Source organism: Rhinoraja longicauda, unplaced genomic scaffold (genome assembly GCF_053455715.1).
Source record: "Rhinoraja longicauda isolate Sanriku21f unplaced genomic scaffold, sRhiLon1.1 Scf000066, whole genome shotgun sequence".
In the NCBI taxonomy this organism is placed as follows: Eukaryota; Metazoa; Chordata; class Chondrichthyes; order Rajiformes; family Arhynchobatidae; genus Rhinoraja; species Rhinoraja longicauda.
This window is the reverse complement of record NW_027601284.1, coordinates 103,053-124,245: the sequence shown is the minus strand read 5'-3', so window position 1 is coordinate 124,245 and position 21,193 is coordinate 103,053. Positions and strand designations below refer to the sequence as shown.

At 50.3% G+C, this 21,193-nt stretch overlaps 1 protein-coding gene across 1 annotated transcript; it reads left to right on the top strand.

The window, feature by feature from the left end:
* Positions 1-3,164: 3,164 nt before the first annotated feature.
* On the top strand, positions 3,165-14,093 carry LOC144612649 (NACHT, LRR and PYD domains-containing protein 3-like). The gene is made up of 11 exons (XM_078432134.1): positions 3,165-3,331; positions 6,183-6,354; positions 6,455-6,520; positions 9,011-10,748; positions 11,224-11,310; positions 11,462-11,632; positions 11,789-11,959; positions 12,115-12,285; positions 13,343-13,513; positions 13,667-13,834; positions 13,997-14,093. Exons 1-11 carry the CDS (start codon positions 3,290-3,292, stop codon positions 14,082-14,084), a joined length of 3,045 nt encoding a protein of 1,014 aa, XP_078288260.1. The 5' UTR covers positions 3,165-3,289; the 3' UTR covers positions 14,085-14,093.
* The last annotated feature ends 7,100 nt before the right edge of the window (positions 14,094-21,193 follow it).

The following is a 21,193-nucleotide window of genomic DNA, read 5'->3' as shown; positions in this document are numbered from 1 at the left end:
ACCCCTAACAGTCTCCAAAACTGTTACGTGTTTTGAAGGGGAATGGTCCCCTTCACCCTTTGCTAACTAGAGGTCCTGGGGGTCACCCACCTCCATTCATCCTGGTGTTTGGGCATGACCACCTAACTGTTAGTTTTCTCCAAAAGTTCTTTCGGATGATCCCGGGGTCATCCATCTGCATCTCCAGTTCCCAAATACAGCCTGCAAGGAGCTGCACCTGGACACATTTCCCACGGGTTTAGCCACCAGCGACACGAGCAGTTGCTCTGACATCCCACGTGCTGCAGGAGGAATGTTGCATCATTCCACCTGTCTCTTGGTGGCACTGAAATAAGAACCAACAAGCTCACCAATATCACGCAACTGGCTAAACAGCAGGTTCAACAGACTGTACCTTTATCTGCAGTCCCCTCTCCTCAGACTCCTTGCCGAAGACTCATGAGATGAAGACTCACAGTGGCTCTCTACACAGCACTTTACCTCTACACAGCCTCTCTACCAACACAGCCATTCCCAACAGCCCGCTTCGCTGGATCTTGCTTTTTTATTAGTTGCTCAATCAGCCAATTTCGATGCTCCAAACAATTTGCGCGCCATATTTTCAAGTGCTCTGCTAAACTGCGAAGTCCTTTTATCCGCGTCATTAATGTAGGTTGTAAAATAGGGAGACCCAGCACTGGCCTTTGCAGCATCGGTCTAGTTATTGACCCATTTATCCAAGTGAATGGGTTGCCACACAAGTCAGGCAAGTGGTCAGTGTTATCCTGGATGGTGTAGGAGCCGCAACGTCTCTTGACGTGTCCCTTGTGGTTCATGGGGAAAGGTTTGAATGTGAAGAAGCAAGTCTCTCAGTGCAAGATTTCAATACTGTTATACCACCAGGCCACAGGATGGAAATGACTGATTCAGTTTAGTTTCTGGATCAATATTGACATTCCACGCACCCTCCCACAAAACCTACCCGCTCCCACCCCCAACACCGTAAGATTGATAGTGGTGGATAGTAGTTCACGGTTCACTTAGCAATCTTTTCATTCTTGTCTTAATCATTGCCTGATCCCACTGTTCTTATTCGGTTTACTTCAGAGCAGCAGAATATGGTAAAACCTATCCACACCGTGGCTGGAGTTGGAAACCGGACTGCGGCTCCAGTAACCTCAACAACAAGGACGGACACAGGTGTGCTGCAGACTTCTTCAAGATGTAAATGTTGTCTTGAAATCTGGTGTTCATCAAATGCATGGTCCACAGGTCAGAAGGATAAGGAAATAAAGAAGGGACTGAGAAAGAGAGGATGTTACCCTGCAGGCGGTAGTTGAAAGGACCGAGGGAGTGATCGCAGAGGTGATGAATCATCCTCACTGAAGATTCAGATGTGCATTAAAGCAGTGACTGGGGAGAGGCTTTATGAGAAAGTGAAGAGTAGAAGATGGCGCATAAAACGTGGCGACTCTTGTGTTTGAACTCTGTGCAGTACGCACTGTTAGAGTTATTATGGTCATGTTGTGCCTCAGAGTCATAGAGGCATGTGGTATGGAACAAGGCTCTTAGTCCCACCTTCGACATGTCAAACAACATGGCTCAACTACACTAGTCCCACAAGCCTGCGTAAGGCCCATGTCCCTCTAAACCTATCCTGTTCATGTACCGATTTTGTCATAAAATCCCCTACTCCATCTGAATCCTATGTCATTTGTTTCTTGATTCTCCTCCTCTGGGTAGAAGACGGTGTGCATTTATCTATTCTATATAACAGATAGTGTATGGATTCTTCTCCTGATCCTCGTGTACAGGAGGATGGTCACTGAACTTCGGTACACATGACAAAGTATCCATTGAAGCCAGGGAGCATGAGGCCACAGAGAGTGGAGTGAAGCTGGGTGGTTCATGCATGTGGAAGATAATCCTAGGAAGATTAGCTGGCATCAACTACAGTGTTGCCTCAGGCGATAAGTGCATCTGCACCTCTTCATCAGTGCATTCGTTTAATGTGCGTTTTTTTGGCTGTGATCTGTTCTCTGTCTGAACACCGGCTATGGAGATGATCACACTCCCCCAGTGCCCACCTTTCCCGTGTCCAACGCTGCCCCACCCCCCTGGGGCCCATGTTCCCTGCTCACACCATCACATCCTCCTCGGTTCAGACGCTATCCAACTCTCTCCTGCTCACACGTTGCCTCGGTCTCTCCGATTCTTCAGACTGATGGCAGGGTTAGCCATAAGCTGGCAGAAAGTTGCGGCAACACAAAGCCTGGCAAGTGAGATGGATGTTATTGAGGAGGGGTTTTTTTTATAGGTAGGTGTTTGAACAAAGGCTAGAGATGAAACATCAAGATGTTAGGCAGAAGGACTGAGTGTTGGAGATTGTGAAAATAAAGAAAGGAATATCGGAGGAAGGAAATGGGGAGGGGAGAAATCCGTGCGAGACTGTGGAGAGAGTGGGCGGAAATAAGGCGGGTGTGCGATTTAGATTGTTACTTAATCTTGGGGAATTCAGTGTTCATACCATTGGATTTAAGGCGACCCAAGCGGAATGGGAAGTGCAGTTTCTTCAGTGAGCATGTGTCCAAGGACAGAGAGGTTGCTATGGCAATGGGACGAGAGTTTCAATGTTTGGCAATTGGCGAGACAAAGCAGAGACTCGGCGACTGTTTTGCCGAACACTTCCGCTTTATCCGCCAAAACCTAGTGGATTTTCCGGTTGCTAACCATTTTTGCTCCTCGCGCAAATTTCTCCCACCCCCTCCCTTTCCACTTACATGAATTCATCTCACTGCACAATTTGCAACTCTTCACTCCATTTGTTTCACACCTGTCTTTTCATCTCTGGCCTTTCCCCAATTATCAGCCTATCAAAAACTCCCCTCACCTGTATCCACCTTACTTACAGTCTTTCACCTGTTCTTCCTCTTGTCCACATTTCTCCCCACTCACCGCCACCACAATCAGCCTGAAAAAAGATCCAGACTTGAAACTTCACCTACAATATTCTCCAGAGATGATGGTTGACCCACTGAGTTCCTCCAGCAAATTGTCTTATTCCGATATTCTTCTTGGATCATTCTCATTAGGAGCCTGGAACACTCAGGGTGGGGGTTGCTGTTGTAGCGGGAGTCAAGGGTACTGAGTCAGATGGTGTTTTGTTTCTCTCTTTGAATACACAGATCTGACGCCTACATTGTCTGAGCTCCTGACACAGTGGAACGGGTACCAATTGTTCCAACTAACAAAATTCTATCGGGAGAGACTAAAACAGGCGATTGAAGAAGGGGTTGAAAGTCTCAGCTCCATGATGAGACCGGAGGGACATTTCACTAAACAAGAACACGTGGTAAGTGGAAGGATCACGGTGACTTCTGTTTCCCGTCACAGAACTGACGGCATTGGGGAAGAGTGACCAATGCCAGTCTCACTCACCTCGCACTCCCTGGGCTGAACAATGTAATGGACAATGCAATAATCTCTGATCGGTTTGTGTCCTGTAGATCTGGTATTAGGAATAAAACCTGTGACATGGGAACTTCTGAGAATTGTCCATTCTGATCCAGCTGTTCTTCCCACACATGCATCTTAGCACAACGGTCAGGGAGCAGTAAACTTGTAAACGAGAATCAACAACTATAACACGTTTTATGTGGCATCAGTTTCATTGGTCGCATTTAGTTCAGTTCGTTAAACCACAGAGGGCATTAGGCAAAAGCACAAGAACTGCAGATCCTGGTTTACAAAAAAAGGACATACTGTGCTGCACTAAATAACTCTGTGTTTGGAGATGCTGCCTGACCTGCTGAATTACTCTAAGACATTAAACTGTTCGCTTGTCATTCAATCTACAATCTCAACAAACAATATTCAGCAGGTCAGTTATGCGCGCATCTGTGGGAAGAGGAGCCGAGTTAATATGCAGTAAAAGGAGGGGATGAGCTGCAGGAAATGTGCAAGAGAGGGATGTCTTTGATCGGGTGTAACTGGGGTAGGTATGGAAATAAAAAAGTTACCTGGTCAATGAGTGAATGCGGGCTCAGAATGTAGGAAAATAACTGCAGATTCTGCACAAATCGAAGGTGTCACAAAATGCTGGAGTAACTCAGCAGGTCAGGCAGCATCTAGGAGAGAGGGTATGGGTGACGTCAGGTCTAGACCCTTTTTCAGACGGATGTCAGGGGGCGGGACAAAGAAAGTATATAGGTGGAGACAGGAAGACAGTGGGAGAACTGGGATGGGGGAGGGGGAGGGGGAAAACAGAGAGACAGAGAAACTATCTAAAGTTGGAGAAGTCAATGTTCATATCGTTGGGCTGCAAGCTGCCCAAGCGAAATATGAGGTGCTGTTCCTCCAATTTCCGCTGAGCTTCACTATGGCACTGGAGGAGGCCCATGACAGAAAGGTAGACTGGGAGTGGGAGGGGGAGTTGAAGTGCTCAGCCACCGGGAGATCAGGTTGGTTAAGGCAGACTGAGCGAAGGTGTTGAGCGAAACGATCGCCGAGCCTGCGTTTGGTCTCGCCGATGTAGGGAAATTGACATCTAGAGCAGCGGATACAATCAATTAAGTTGGTAGAGGTGCAGGTGAACCTCTGTCTCACCTGGAAAGACTGTTTAGGTCCTTGGACGGAGTTGAGGGGGGAGGTAAATGGACAGGTGTTGCATCTCCTGCGGTTGCAGGGGAAAGTGCCCGGGGAGGGGGTGGTTTGGGTACGAAGGGACGAGTGGACCAGGGAGTTACGGAGGGAACGGTCTCTGCGGAACGCAGAAAGGAGAGGAGTTGGGAAGATGTGGCCGGTAGTGGGGTCCAGTTGTAGGGGAAGGAAATGTTGCAGGATTTGTTGGATTCGCTGGCTGATGGGGTGGAAGGTGAGAACGAGTGGGATTCTGTCCTTGTTACGAATGGGGGGGGGGGAGGGGGAGCAAGAGTGGAGCTGTGGGATATAGAGGATGTCCTAGTGAGAGCCTCATCTATAATGGTAGAGGGGAAGCCCCGTTGCCTGAAGAATGAGGACATCTCTGATGCCCTAGTGTGGAACACCTCATCCCGGGCGCAGATGCGGCGTAGACGGAGGAATTGGGAGTAGGGGATAGACTTTTTGCAGGAGTCAGGTTGGGACGAGGTGTAGTCCAGATAGCTGTGGGAGTCAGTGGGTTTGTAGTAGATGTCAGTGACTAGTCTGTCTCCTGTGATGGAGATGGTGAGGTCCAGAAACGGGAGGGAGATGTCGGAGATAGTCCAAGTATAGTTAAGGGCAGGATGGAAATTGGTGGTGAAATGTATGAAGTCAGTGAGTTCTGCATGGGTACAAGAGGTGGCACCAATGCAGTCGTCGATGTAGCGGAGGTAGAGTTCGGGGATGGGGCCAGTGTACGTCAGGAACAGGGATTGTTCGACGTACCCGACAAAGAGGCAGGCGTAGCTGGGCCCATGCGAGTGCCCATAGCTACGCCTCTGGTTTGGAGGAAGTGGGAGGCGCCAAAGGAGAAGTTGTTAAGGGTATGAATCAGCTCTGCCAGGCCGAGGAGAGTGTTACTAGATGGGGATTGGCTGGTTCTACGGTCGAGGAAGAAACGGAGGGCTTCAAGACCATCCTTGTGGGGGATGGAAGTGTAGAGTGACTGGACATCCATGGTAAAGATGAGGGAGTGGGGGCCTGCAAACCGGAAGTTATCGAGGAGATGGAGAGCATGTGAGGTGTCTTGGACGTAGGTGGGGAGGCATTTGACCAGCGGGGATAGGATGGAGTCGAGGTAGGTGGAAAGAAGTTCGGTGCGGGCTCAGAGTGGGTAAGAATGTAGATGAAATAACATAGTAGCTTCAAAATGCCGAGCAGGAAGCAATGCAGGCTGGACTGGACACATCCATTTCTAGTGGGATAGTGTCTATGTGAGGCCAAAATGAATTGGATAAATTTCCCATCCATATCAACACAGCCATCGTTGACCTAAATGGCCTGTTCCCGTGCTGTACTCTGCTGTGTTCTCGGACACTGCCAGGTGTGAAGCGCGTTTCACACTGTCAGGACTCTGGGAGTGCACAGTTGGTTAGCCCAGTGTCATGGGTGTATGAACAGGCAAACCAATGCCTGCCTCTGTGCTCAATAATACCAGAATATCCCATTATTGAATCGCTAATACCCACCCCATTAGCACTGTCTCATTCACATCTCAATATATTTATTGTTGTTCTTCACAGAATATCACTGAGCTCGCGGTCAAGGGAAACCGGAATGACTGTTCGACCCTCTTCCTAAGTCTGGTGATGGAGAAAGGCAACCGGCCCCGGCGGGTAATGTGGGAATCCTTTGTGAAAATGCAGAATGAATTACCAAAACTGGACAAAATACTGAAAGAAATCCAGAAGCTCGGTACGGCAAATCAACACACTGAACTGAATACCACTTTGGAACACTGGTGTTAACAATGTTATTCAAGTCTGGTTTAATGAATGCTCTTTGATTTGAACAGGTCATGATCCACAAGAATACATGAACATCACCAGTGGTTTATCTGAATTATCCTCTCATATGGAAGGTGAGTGTTGAAATGTACAGTTCACACCAATGACTTGTTAAAATTGATGTAATACTGAAACTGTTTGTTCAGAGCTTTGCAGAATCGGAAATCAGAAGATCAAACCTTAAGCAATTGTTCGACTGAAAGTAAGCATGCAGGTACAGCAGGCAGTGAAGAAATCTAATGGCATGTTGACCTTCATGACAAGAGGAGTTGAGTATAGGAGCAAAGAGGTCCTTCTGCAGTCGTACAGGGCAGGTCCTTCTACTGTTGCACGAGTGAGACCACACCAAATTTATGTCTCTAAATTTGAGGAAGGACATTCTTGCAGCAAGTGCAGCGTAGGTTTACTAGGTTAATTCCAGCAATCGCGGGATTGTCGTATTTTGAACGACTGGAGCGACTGAGCTTGTATACACTGCAATTTGAAAGGATGGGAGTGGATCTTATTGAAACATATAAGATTATTATGGGATTGGAGAAGCTAGAGGCAGGAAACATGTTCCCAATGTTGGGGTAGTCAAGAAGCAGGGGCCAGAGTTTTAAAAATAAGGTGTAGGCCATTTAGAACGGAGATGCGGACATTTCTTTTCACTCAGACAGTTGTAAATCTGTGGAATTCTCTGCCTCAGAAGGCAGTGGAGGTCAATTCTCTGGATGCTTTCAAGAGATTTAGATAGATCTCTTAATGAAAGCGGAGTCAGGGGGTAGGGGAAGAGGGCAGGAACGGGGTACTAATTGTGGATGATCGGCCATAATCACATTGAATGGCGGTGCTGGCTCGAAGGGCCGAATGGCCTATTGTCTATTCTCTATTGACACGGGGATTCTCTATGGATTTCTTCTTTGTCTGTGGATTCAAGTGCAGCTTAGTTTAGTGTACTGACACATAGTGACAGTACTGTCATATGGTGAGGTACAGTGAAACGTTTTTGTTGCGTGTTACCCAGTCAGCAGAAAGACAAGACGTGATTATAATCGAGCCATATACAGTATAGATAAATTATGAGGAAATAACGTTTAGTGCAGGGTAAAAGGAGGAAAGTCCGATCTAGGATTGCCCGCGTGTAACCAAGGAGGTAGATGGTAGTTTCCAGATCACCCGATCTCTGACATACACCGGAACTATTACACTGCATTATTTCAACTCCTCCAGGCGTTAATTGTACAAGGCTTTGCAATGCATCAGGTTGTGGGTGAAATCAGTGATATCCAGTGCACACCTGGGAGAGAAATTGTGCGCTGTGATGCCCCACACACTGCTGGCAGGGTTCTTCACACACGGGAAAACCCCACACACTCCTAGATAGGTCCTGACACACTAACTCCACACACTCCTAAATGGGTCCTGACACACTGTGTAACTCCACACACTCCTAAATGGGTCCTGACACACTAACCCCACACACTCCTAGATGGGTCCTGACACACTCTGACCCCACACACTCCTAGATGGGTCCTGACACACTGTGTAACCCCACACACTCCTAGATGGGTCCTGACACACTGTGTAACCCCACATACTTCTACATGGGTCCTGACACACTGTGTAACTCAACACACTCCTAGATGGGTCCTGACACACTCTAACCCCACACACTCCTACATGGGTCCTGACACACTGTGTAACTCCACACATTCCTCACAGGGTCCTGACACACTGAAAATATGTACATTTCTGAGAACATTCCCGAATGTCTACAATGTCGAGGATGAGGTTCCCTCCACCACAGTGGATAGAAACCGGAATGAATCGAATCTGTCTCTCACTCCCCTGTTCATGGGCGGGCCAAGTACCCCGTTACATAGTCTTCACTCTGTACCCGACAATCCTTCTCAATCAGTTGATGATTTTTCACAATTGTTGACAAGTCACAATAAGTTCTCACCTCTAGACACAACACCCCTACCTCCACATGTATGTTGAATGAATTGCTTCCTTCTTGACTCTCTGGCTTGCTCTTCCATGTCCAGCTTCCATTTCTAATGTCACTTCCCCATGGACACCTCTCCTTTGCCCACTTTGCTTCCAAACATGGACGGAGTCAAAATGTTTTTCTAGATGAAGCTGCACTACTTGCTGTTTTCAACGATGACTCGCCAATGGCTGTCACTTCGGCCATCCCAGTCCCCAGTCCCACTCTGTTTGTTTTCTCTCTCTCTCTCTCTCTCTCTCTCTCTCTCTCTCTCTCTCTCTCTCTCTCTCTCTCTCTCTCTCTCTCTCTCTCTCTCTCTCTCTCTCTCTCTCTCTCTCTCTCTCTCTCTCTCTCTCTCTCTCTCTCTCTCTCTCTCTCTCTCTCTCTCTCTCTCTCTCTCTCCCTCTCTCTCTGTCTCTCTCTGTGTCTCTCTCTGTCTCTCTGTCTCCCGTGTCTGTAACCAGGTTTACCTCACTCCACTGAAATCCATCAGGAGTTCAGGAGCATTGAACTCATTCTTGTAATGGTGAATGTTGTGTTTTGAGTTGAACCATCTAACATTGTGTTCATTATCTGCCTATTCCCGTGCAAGATGTTCAACGTAAACACAAGGAGACTCTGCGAGCACAGACGGAAACACTGAGCGTGAACACGATCCTGATGAAGGAGAAGGTGAAGGTTTTCAAGCTGCTTGATCGATACGCTGAGCTCACAATCACCTCCACTGTTCGAGATCGGACACTGGTAGAACATGAGCTGCTGGCAAGAGGCCGGGACCATGAAAAATGGAGAGAGAAATGTCTCCGGAGAGAGTTGGAAAAAATCAGGACAGATCAATTATTCCACAGCAGCTTTTCCAGAAGTAAATCCCGTTCTGGGAGTTCAGCATTTGTGGCCGGAGTCCCGGGGATCGGAAAAACAACAATGGTGCAAAAGATTGTTCATGACTGGGCCACAGGGAAAATATATCAAGACTTCCAGTTTGTTTTCAGTTTTAAATTCCGAGATTTAAACACTATTAACTGCACAGTGACCCTGAAGGAACTGATTCTGGATCAGTATCCTTACTTTAGGAATATCCTGGGAGAGGTCTGGAAGAACCCAGAGGGATTGCTGTTTATATTCGATGGTCTGGATGAATTTAAGGGCAGGATCGATTTTGCTGACAGTCGGAGAGAGACAGAACCTCAGCACATGTGTCCAGATCCCGAGTGGTTGTGTGAAGTGTCTGACATTGTGTACAGTTTAATCCAGCACAAGCTGCTGCCAGGGTGTTCAGTGCTAGTGACCACCCGCCCCACTGCGTTACATTTACTGGAAAAGGCAGAGATCAGTGTCAGGGCTGAAATCCTGGGATTTGTTGGTGAGGAACGGAAGGGATATTTCACCAGGTATTTTGATGATCAGACGGTGGCAGCAGCTGTTTTCAAACATGTGGAGGAGAACGAGATCCTGTACACCATGAGCTACAACCCCTCCTACTGCTGGATCCTCGCCCTGACACTGGGCCCCTTCTTCACACAAACACACCGGGACCCGCAGCGAGTTCCCAAGACCATCACCCAACTATATTGCTACTTTATTTACAACATCCTGAAAAACCATGGCCGTGAGATTGAGAGCCCCCGTGAGGTGTTACTGAGAGTTGGTCAGATGGCCTTCACTGGAGTGTCCGAGAAGAACATTGTGTTCACAGATGGAGATTTGATCAAGTACAATCTGCAGCCTTCCCAGTTCCTGTCCGGGTTCCTGATGGAACTTTTGGAGAGAGAGGATTCAGCCCGGAGCGTGGTGTACACCTTCCCGCACCTCACCATCCAAGAGTTTGTAGCCGCACTCGCACAATTCCTGACTCCGGATCGCGGGGATATCCTGAAACTCCTGTTTGAAACCCATGGCATGACAGACGGGCGATTTGAGGTATTTCTCCGTTTTGTCGCTGGTCTCTCCTCCCCACGGTCAGCTCGGGTCCTGGAGGAGTTTCTGGGTCCATTTCCTCATCAAACAATCTGCCGAGTGATTGACTGGGTGAAGGAGGAGGTTAAACGCCAGGCTGGAAACACAATGAGTGTAGCTAGTAAACGGAGGCTCCTGAACACGCTGCACTACCTGTTTGAGTGTCAGAATCCTGCACTTGCTCAGCAGACACTGGGATCTGTGGAAACACTTTCATTCCATGGACTGGGACTGACCCCGATTGACTGTGCGGTGCTGTCTCATGTCATCAGGCCCTGTGATACAATCAAACACCTCGATCTGTGGAACTGCGGCATTCAGTGTGAAGGTCTCCAGCGGCTGGGACCGGTTCTGCACAAGTGTCAGCACTTGGGGTAACTGTCCGTTTGACGCTAACACTGACCTGTAAAATTGTTTCACTATTTTGTTCTTCCGTCCAGCAACCTTTCTATGGGGCCGGCCGTCACTGTGCACGGCACCCCTCCTCTTTTGCACTACCAGGATCGCCGGTGGTCGACTCCGTTCCCCCCTCCATCGGGTCGCCGGTGTTCTACTCCGTCCACACCTCCCCCGGATCGCCGGAGGTCGACTCCGTCCCCCCTTCCCCGGGCCTCCGGTGGTCGACTCCGTCCCCCCCTTCCCCGGGCCTCCAGTGGTCGACTCCGTCCCCCTGCCCCGGCTCACCGGTGGTCGACCCCATCCCCCCTCTCCCGGGCCACGTGGGTTGCATTCGTTCTTTGAACGGGAAGCATTTCCCAATTCTGTCACTGAAAAATATCAGTTTGGGAGAAGGTATCTTATCCCCGGGTTTATATCAGTTTGTTTCTCACTTTGTCTGTTTGTGCTTAGACTGGGAAGCAACGACGTGGGAGATTCAGGAGTGAAACAGGTGTCTGCGGCGCTGAGGAACCCGGACTGTAAAATACAGACACTGGGGTAAGTCCCAGACTGTGAGAGATTGTGTTTCCAGTTACTGGGTGTCTGACATTGAGCATTATTATGATCAGTAATTGTGTGACTGATAAACACTGGAGATTTGCACAGTCTCCTGTCTCTCTGTGTCCCTCACCCTCTCTCTCATCTCCAGGCTGACCAATTTCGGTCTCACAGGCTCTGGAGCCGATGATCTCGTCTCCGCTCTCAATACAAACACCTCACTGACAGAGCTGGAGCTGGGTGGGAATAATCTGGGAGATTTCGGAGTGAAATGTGTGTCGGCGGCGCTGGGGAACCCGGTCTGTAAAATACAGAGACTGGAGTAAGTCCCATACTGTCCGAAATTGTGTTTTTACAGTCACTGGTTGTCTGGCACTGATCATTAATATGATCACTAATTGTGTCACTGATAACACTGGGAATTTGGACCGTCTGCTGCCTCTCTGTGACCCTCACCTTCACTCTCTCTCATCTCCAGGCTGGACAGTGTCGGTCTCACATATTCTGGGGCCAAGGATCTCGCCTCCGCTCTCAGAGCAAACCCCTCACTGAAGGAGCTGAAGCTGAGTGCGAATAAACTGGGAGATTCCGGAGTGAAACAGGTGTCTGCGGCGCTGAGGAACCCGGACTGTAAAATACAGAGACTTGGGTAAGTCCCAGACTGTCAGAGATTATGTTTACAGTCACTGTGTGTCTGACACTGAACATTAATATGATCAGTAATTGTGTCACTGATAAACACTGGGGATTTGCACCGTCTCCTGTCTCTCTGTGTCCCTCACCCCTACTCTCTCTCATCTCCAGGCTGGACAGTGTCGGTCTCACATATTCTGGAGCCGAGGATCTCGCCTCCGCTCTCAGTACAAACTCCTCACTGACGGAACTAATCATTGGGGACAACGCGCTGGGAGATTCTGGAGTGAAACTGGTGTCTGCGGCTTTGAGGAAACCGGATTGTAAAATACAGAAACTGGGGTAAGTCCCAGACTGAGAGAAATTGTGGTGACAGTCAGTAGGTGTGTGACAATGAGCATCAGTTTCTGGCATCCGTCTATCTGTGGGAGATGATGATACGGCTTGGCGTTGTCCTGCTTGGAGAGGGGGATTTTTCACAGTCCTTTCAATTTGATTTGGCCGCTGAGCCTGGGCCTCTCTACCTAATAGGCTGATTCCAGAGGAATGCTACATCTGGGGCCTACTCGGTTGCAGGAGTTGTTGGAAGGCAGACGCACGAGGGATCAGCCGACCGTGTCCAGGGACTCCAGCTCCAGTGCCTTTGGCTCTCCTGAGCCTTACCCACAAGGCAGCGGGGAGCTATTTAACTTATAGTTGGGACCTGGTTGATAGACGTCAGGACGTGTCCACACGGCGGTAGGCCAGCACGTCGCATCTCTGGGGGCCAGAGTTCCACCGAGACCCCGCGCAGTTTAGCCTGGGAGTGAAGGTGGCCCCAGTTACCATGTGTTGCCAAGAGGAGGCTCTGCGAGATGCAGAAATTATGTACTGGCAGAAGGATCCTTGCACACTCGGCACCCTTTTTCGCAATATTTGCTAGCCAGCAGCATCTGGATTTATACCAGAGCACTAGACGAATGCAATACACCACACTGAACATTAATATGATCAGCAATTGTGTGACTGATAAACACTGGGGATATGCAGCGTCTCCTGTCTGTCTGTGTCCCTCACCCCTCACTATCTCTCATCTCCAGGCTGTACCATGTCGGTCTCACAGATTCTGGAGCCGAGGATCTCGCCTCCGCTCTCAGTGCAAACCCCTCAATGACGCACCTGTGGCTGAGTGGTAACAGCTTGGGACATTCCGGAGTGAAACGGGTATCTGTGGCTCTGAGGAACCCGGACTGTAAAATACAGAGACTGTGGTAAGTCCCAGACCGTGAGAGATTGTGCTTACAGTCACTGGGTGTCTGATTCTTATCATTAGTATAATCAATAATTGTGTCTCCGATAAACACGGGATTTGCACCGTCTCCTGTCCCTGTGTCCCTCACCCCCAGTCTCTCATCTCCAGGCTGAACAATGTCGGTCTCACAAATTCTGGAGCCGAGGATCTCGCCTCCAATCTCAGTACAAACACCTCACTGACGGAGCTGCACCTGGCGGACAACAACCTGGGAGATTCCGGAGTGAAACTGGTGTCTGCGGCTCTCGGGAAATCGGACTGTAAAATACAGATTCTGGGGTAAGGTCCAGACTGTGAGAGATTGTGTTTACAGTCACTGGGTGTCTGACACTACACATTAATAACATAAGTAATCGTGTCACTTATAAACACTGGGGATTTGCACCGTCTCCTGTCTCTCTGTGTCCCTCACCATTACTATCTCATCACCAGACTACGGACAGTCGGTCTCACAGATTCTGGAGCCGAGGATCTCGCCTCCACTCTCAGTACAAACCCCTCACTGACGGAGCTGAACCTGGGATACAACTCCTTCACAGACCTATCTGTTCCCGCTCTCCGCCGCATCATACTGACCCTCCCGAGACTGAAGCGGATCACGTGAGTGTTTCTGTTAATGTTTCATGTGATAAAATATCGGGATTCGAGGGCTTTTCCTGTGATTTTGTTCTGTGAGTGTTGTTGAAATATTAACCCCGGTCCCTATTATTGACACCGTTGTTTATTCTGTTTATTTTGTCTTTATTCCTGGATATGTTTCAGGCTGTCGGGGAATGAGTTCAGTGCGGATGGATGGACCCAGCTGGAGACTCTGCGGAAAATCAGACCCGGACTGAGATTGGACGTGTGAACATCTCGGGGTGTAAACGTCACCGCCCTGGGGACGGAAATATTGGTGGCCGATTCCCCGCCCTCCCCTTCAAACGGCCGCCCTCCCCTTTAAACGGCCGCCCTCCCCTTTAAACGGCCGCCCTCCTTTAAACGGCTTTATGACTTTATCATCAGCGGCCCCCGCTCCTGATGAGGATTGATGGCGACAACAGCAGCATTGTTCGATCTGCTCATTCGCACACCAATGCCAGTTACTGGCTTACCGTCTGGAAAATGAAACGTAGTTTATTATAGTTGAAATATTGTAAAGTTTGTTGATATCCAGGTTGCTAATATTTGCTGAACTCAATAAACACTTATCAATTCCAGATTTCCTGTCGGATCCCCAACTTTTCTGGATGGCTGCCAGTGACCAGAGGGGTTCCGCAAGGGTTGGTGCTGGGACCGCTAATCTTCACGTTGTATATCAATGAACTGGATGAGGGGATTGAAGGCTTTCTGGCAAAGTTTGCGGTTGAGACGAAAATGGGTAGAGGGGCAGGTGGTGTAGAGGAAGCAGGGACATTAAAGAAGGACTGGGGCAGGTTTGGAGAATGGGCAAAGAAGTGGCAAATTGAATATCGTATAGCAAAATGTGGAGTCATGCATTTTAATAGTAGGAATAATGGCATAGACTGTATTCTAAAGAGGGTGAAAATCCAGAAATCTGAGGTGGAATGGGACTTGGGAGCCTTGATGTGGGATTTGCAAAATGTTAATATGCAAGTCGAATCGGAAAGCAAACTCGATGCTAGGTTAATGTGATAATGCGATTACTTTAAATAGGGCTTGTATGCAAAAAAAACAGATGTCATGCTGATGCTCTATAAGACGCTAGTAAGGCCAAATTCGGGATATTGTGAGCAATTTTGGGCACCATATCTGAGGAAGCAAGTGTTGGCTCTGTCAAGAGCCCAGATGAGGTTTACAAGAATTATCACGGAAATGAGGAGGTTAACCTATTATGTGCATTTGTCACCACTGTGCCTGTACTTACTGGAGTTTAGAATAATGAAACATACAGAATAGTGAAAGGCTTAGAAAGAGTGGATGTGGAGCGGATGTGGAGTGGATGTGGAGCAGGTCATAGCCTCAAAATTAAAGGACGTTATTTTAGGAAGGAGCTGACGAGAAATTTCTTGAGTCAAAGGTTGGTGAATCTGTGGAATTCTTTGCCACAGAAGGGTGTAGAGGACAAGTCAGCAGATATTTTTAAGGCAGAGATAGATAGATTTTTGATTCGTACAGGTGTCAGATGCAGGAGAATGGGGTTAGGAGGGAGAGATAGACCAGCCATGATTGAATGGCCTAGTAGGAATAAGGAGTTGATGGTGGACTTTAGGAGGAGAGGAACACCCCTCCCCCTGTCTCCATCAATGGTGTCGATGTGCAGTTTATCAGAGAGTAGAAATACATTGGAGTGTACCTGGACAGTAAACGGGAGTGGTCCAGGAACGCTGAGGCCCTGTACAAGAAGAGATAGAGCCAGTTGTACTTTTTGAGAAGACTCTGCTCCTTCAACGTTTGCAGCGAGATGCTGCAGATGTTCTACTAATCAGTGGTAGCCAGTGCCGTCTTCTTCACTGCTGGGGCAGTGTGCTGGGGCAGCAGGGCGAACGCCGCGGACGCCATTAGGATCAACAAACTAATCAGGAAGGCTGGCTCCTTCCTGTGGGCGGAATTGGATGCATGAGAGGAGGTCTGGGAGGGGAGGATGTTCCTCAAGCTGCGGAGAATCTTGGACAATACAACTCACCCCCTCCATGACACACTGTTGAACCTGATGAGCACCTTCAGCAACAGATTGGTTCTACCTAGATGCAGCACAAAACGTCACAGGAGAACCTTCTTCCCTGTGGCTAACAAATTGTAGAACTCCTACCCCTTCTGTCGTGGAGTAGACTGAGACAAAGACTAACTCCCCCCCTCCCCAAACTGTGCACATCCCCAATCCTTTCCATTCGTCACTTTAATTATATTTCGTTTTGGATCGGAATCCTTCACAAGTTCAGCTTCCTCAGTGTGCCTCTGGAGTTTGGACTGGGCCATTATTTTGATAAAGTGAAAACATGTCTTAAATCTCCTAATTTCTTATTTTAAAAAAATGGATTGAATATCTAAATACTTCAAGTCACGGGGGGAAATGATAGGGTGAATACATAGTAGTTTACCCAGAGTCAAGAACCAGAGGTTGCTTTAAGGTAAGGGGGGAACCTTTTAATAGGGACATGAAGGGATTGGACCGGTCGATGCAGGAAAAATGTTCCCGATGTTTTGGGAGTCCAGAACCGGGGGTCACACACAAGTTAAGAATAAGGGATCGGCCTTTTAAGACTAAGATGAGGAGATCATTTTCCACCCAGAGAGTTGTAAATCTGGGTGGAATTCTCTCCCTCAGATGACAGTTGATGTTTGCAAGAGAGAGTTAAATTTCGTTGGGGCTAACGGAATCAAGGGATATGGGGAAACAGTATGAACCGGCAACTGATGTTGGATTATTAGCCATGATCATATTTAATGGCGGTGCTGGTTCTAAGGTCCGAATGGCCAAATCCTGCTCCAATTGCCTCTGTTTCTAGGAATTAATGTGTTGTGGATAAAATACAGGGGACCAGCATTTGCGGCGGGTCACCACTAGGTGAGAGAGCTGATCAGGGAATAACGGGCTGTCAGGAGAGAGCCTACAGTTATTCGAACGGTATCGAAGCACAGAAGGATCTTGGAGTCCAAGTCCACAACTCACTGAAAGCGGCAACAAAAGATGCTCTTGCCCTGTTACATATGTTTTGAATAAAAGTTTACTTAATAGGTTGCATATGGAAATACCCTTTAGAGTCATAGAGTGAAACTGCATGGAATCAGGCACTTCAGCCCAACTTCCCCACACCGGCCAACACTAGTCCCACCTGCCCGCGTTTGGCCCATATCCCTCCAAACCTGTCGAATCCATGCACCTGTTTAAATGTTTCTGAATTTTTGGGATAGTCCCTGCCTCAACTACTTCCTCTGGCAGTTCGTTCCAAACATCCACCACCCTCTGCGTGGAAACGTTGCACCTCAGATACCTATTGAATCTTTTCCCCTTCACCTTGAACCTATGTCCTCTGGTCCTCGATTACACTCTGGGCAAGAGGCTCTTTGAAAGTGGGGCTTGGGGAGGAGAGAGTGGTGGAAAGGGGTGTGGAGGGGAAAGGTGGGGTGGGGAGAGTGGGGTTGGGGGAGGAGGGAATGAGGGGGTGGGGGGATGAGAGAGTGGGGGAAAGGGGGGGTGGGGAAAGGGGTGGGGAAAGGGGTGGGGGAGATTGCGAATGGGGTGGGAGGGAGGGAGAGTGGGACTGGAGGAGGGCAGAGTGCAGGTGGGGAGGAGGAGGGGTGGGGGAAGGGGACAGTAGGGGAGGGGGTGGTGGTGAGGGGGGTGAAAGAATGGTGGTAGCGGTACAGTGGGGGCCAGGGGAGAGTGGGGTGGGGTAGATTGGGAGGAGCAGAGAGTGGGGGTGGGAGGGAGAGTGGAACTGGGGAGTGGGACAGCTGGGGGGAAGGGGGATGGTGGTGAGGGGAGGAGAAAGTGGGGGTGGGAGGTAGGGAGGGAAGGTGGGAGAAAGGGGGGCTGGCGAGAGTGAGGGGCTGAGGGAGGAGAGAATGAGGGGGTGGGGGAGGAGAAAGCGGTGGAAAGGGGGTGGTGGGGAATGGGGGTGGAGGAGAGTGCGAGTGGGGTTGGGAGGGAGGATGGGACTGGGGAGGAGGGAAGGGTGGTGTGGGGAGGAGGGGTGGAGGGAAGGGGACAGCAGGGGGTTTGAGTGGGTGGGGGAGCAGGGGAAAAGTGGGGGTATGGAAGATGGGAGAGTTGGGCGTAGGGAGGGGGACAAGGGGGTTTGAGTAGGGCTCCTCGGTCACACCCTCTCCCCTTCCCTGTACCGCTTTTAATTGCGCTCCCCCACCCCTGGATGAGTACGGCACCACAGTGAAGGGGAAATTAGATGGCCGCTGGCAGGACGTTGTCAGTGTCTCCCCCACCCCACCCCCCCTCCTCACCCACCCCTCCCCTCTCCACCCCCCTCCTCTCGCTCCCATTGAGATTCTTTTTTTTTAACAGACAATTCATTTAAAAGAAAAAACGCGATTTCCCCAGGTCACAATGGAAACCCTACGACTAAAACTCTCATCTTGTGAATATATATATCTATATATAAATTTATATATGTATGGGCTGTCAGTGATTTCGCATTTTGCGGTAAACCGTAGCGCCACAATTTTTGCAGCGCCTTAATCACCACTCTCTCGGCTGGTGCCAATGATATTTTCATTTAATTTGGTCGTATATATTTTAAATTACAGAGGTTTTAAAGTTTAAACATTTTATTTCTAACTGATTTATTGAAGGTCTTCAGCGTGTGACGTCACAATGCCCCTGTGAGATGAGCTCGCGCTGCCCCCCCTCCCCCACAACTCATGCAGATATATGTATAACATGTGGACATGCAGCCACAACGGTAAACCACAGCGCCACAATGTTAGCGCCACCTTAATCACCACTGTCCTGGCGATTGTTTATAACAGGCTTTACATAAATCGGTCGTATACCTTTTAAGTTACAGACATTTTAAACTTTAAAACTCTCATTTCTAAACACATTTTTTTCCAAGTGCTGTGCGTCTGACGTCACCACAGAGGCACGCACGCCTCTCCTCACTCGCACAAACAAGATGGACGCCATTAGCGGAACAGCCCGCCCGCAATCACGGGACCCCCTCTCCTCACTCCCCTCACTCTCCCACACCCGGGGACACTCCCGAGCAGGAGGGAGATGGACGGACTAATGGTCCGCTCATCCGTCCCTTCAACCCACGCCACGGCGTCCTCGAGTCCCCGCTCCCGCCCGGGCCCAGCACCATTACCGCACACAAGCGGCAGCACAGCGGGAAGCTTCTTCTCCTTCAGCGGCCGCTTCCACCGATGGCGGCGTCGACGAGGGCCGCTGCCGCCGACGGCCCCGTCGCGACTTCACAAAGATGGCGGCCTCCTCACGCTCCGCCATCTTGTGCGCGACTCCCGCAGCGCCTCTCTCCCCTCGCTTCTCTCCCCTCCCGACGCTCCCAGATCCGCCGCTGCCCGAGTAGGTGAGGAGAGAGTGGGGCGAAGGGGAGAGTGGGACTGGGGAGAGGGGGACAGCGTGGGTGTGGGGGTGGTTGGGGGAAAAGGGAGCGGGGGTGACGGGAAGGGGAACAGTGGGGGTTAGGGAAGTGGGGAGACTGGGGGGAGGGTGGGATGAACGGAGAGTGGGACTGGGGAGGGGGTGGTGGTGGGGGGTGAGAGAGAGGGGTGGGGGGAAGGGGAAGAGTGGGGGGAGTGAAAGGGGAGAAGGTGGGTGGGGGGAGGGGACATTGAGAGTGAAAGGGGGAGGAGGAGGATGGAGGGGGTGAGGGAGGAGGGGGGTGCTGGTGGAGGAGAGTGGGGGAAGGGGGCTGGTGGTGGGTGGAAGAGAGTGGGCGTGGGGGGGGAAGGGGGACAGTGGGGGTGGTGAAGCGGGGATAGTGGGATGGGGAGGGGGACAGTGAGAATGGGGGTGGGGGGAGTGTGGATGGGGGGAGGGTTGAAGGTGGGGGGAGGAGAGGGGTGGCGTTGAGGTGAGAGGGGATGTGGGAGAGTGAGAGTGGGGCTGCGGGAGGAGGGAATGGGGAGGGCAGGATGGGGGTGAAGGTGGGGGTGGAAGTGGGGAGAGGGGTGGGGAGGAGCTGTGGAGGAGCGAGGGGGATAGGGGAGAGCGAGAGTGGGGCTGGGGGAGGAGAGGGGTGGGGGGAGTGGAGGAGAGATTGTGGCTTAGAGAATGGGGGGAGGGGGAGGGTGGGAGGAGCAGAGAGTGGGGTTCCGAGGGAGTGGGACTGGGGAGAGGGACAGTGGGGGGGGCGATGGTGGGGGGAAGAGGGTGGGGGGGAGGGGCAGTGACGTTCAGGGAAGAGTGGGGGGAGGGGACAGTGAGTAGCAGAGAAGGGGGCTGAGGCCCAGATTTGTTAGTTTACAAACCAGCTGCTGGGGGATGATGGTGTTGAATGCTGAGCTAAAGTCTATGAACAGCATCCTAACATATGAGTTTTTAGTGTCCAAGTGGGTGAGGGCTGGGAGTAGAGCAGAAGAGATGGTATCCTCAGTGGACCGCTTAGCTCGATATGCAAACTGAAACGGGTCCAGGAAGGGGGGAGGTTGGATCTGATCTGCTTCATGACCAGCCTCTCGAAGCACTTCATGATGGTTGAAGTCAGCGCTACAGGGCGGTAGTCGTTGAAGCAGGATGGAGAGGACTTCTTGGGCACAGGTATGATGGTGGTTTCTTTGAAGCACAAGGGAACAACAGCCTGGCTCAGGGAGATGTTGAAGATGTCTGTGAGGACATCTGTGAGCTCAGCTGCGCAGTCTTTTAGCACACGACCAGGAATGTTGTCAGGTCCAGAAGCTTTCCGGGTGTTAATCCTTAACAGTGTGCTCCTCACACTGCCTGGAGACAGACAAATAGCCTGGTCGTTGGGGGGGGGGAGTTGTTTTCTGCGCAGGTGTGTTGCTCTGTGCTTCAAAGCGTGCGAAGAAGCCGTTGAGGTCGTTCAAGAGAGAGGTGTCACTGTCACAGGTCTGTGGTAAGGGTTTGTAGTCCGTGATAGTCCTAATACCCTTCCACAGGCTCCGTGTTTCTCTGCTGTCACTGAAGTGGGCTGTGATGCGCCGGGTGTAGTGTTGTTTGGCTTTCCTGATGCCACTGGAAAGGTTGGCCCTGGCTGCTCTGAGACCGGCTGGATTGCCCTCTCTGAAGGCAACGTTGCGGACCCTCAGCAGCCCATGGACCTCCCCTGTCAGCCATGGCTTCTGGTTAGCCCGGATGGTGATGGTTCTGGTGTGGGTCACATCGTCAATGCATTTGGTGATGTAGCCTGTAACTGTCTCTGTGTATTCGTGAATGTTGGTTGTGTTGTTGTATGTTGCTGCCTGCTTGAACATGTCCCAGTCTGTAGTCTCAACGCAGTTTTGGAGTGCAGCTGTGCTGTCCTCTGACCACACACGTACCTCTTTTGAAACCGGTTTGGTGACTTTCACCCGGGGTCT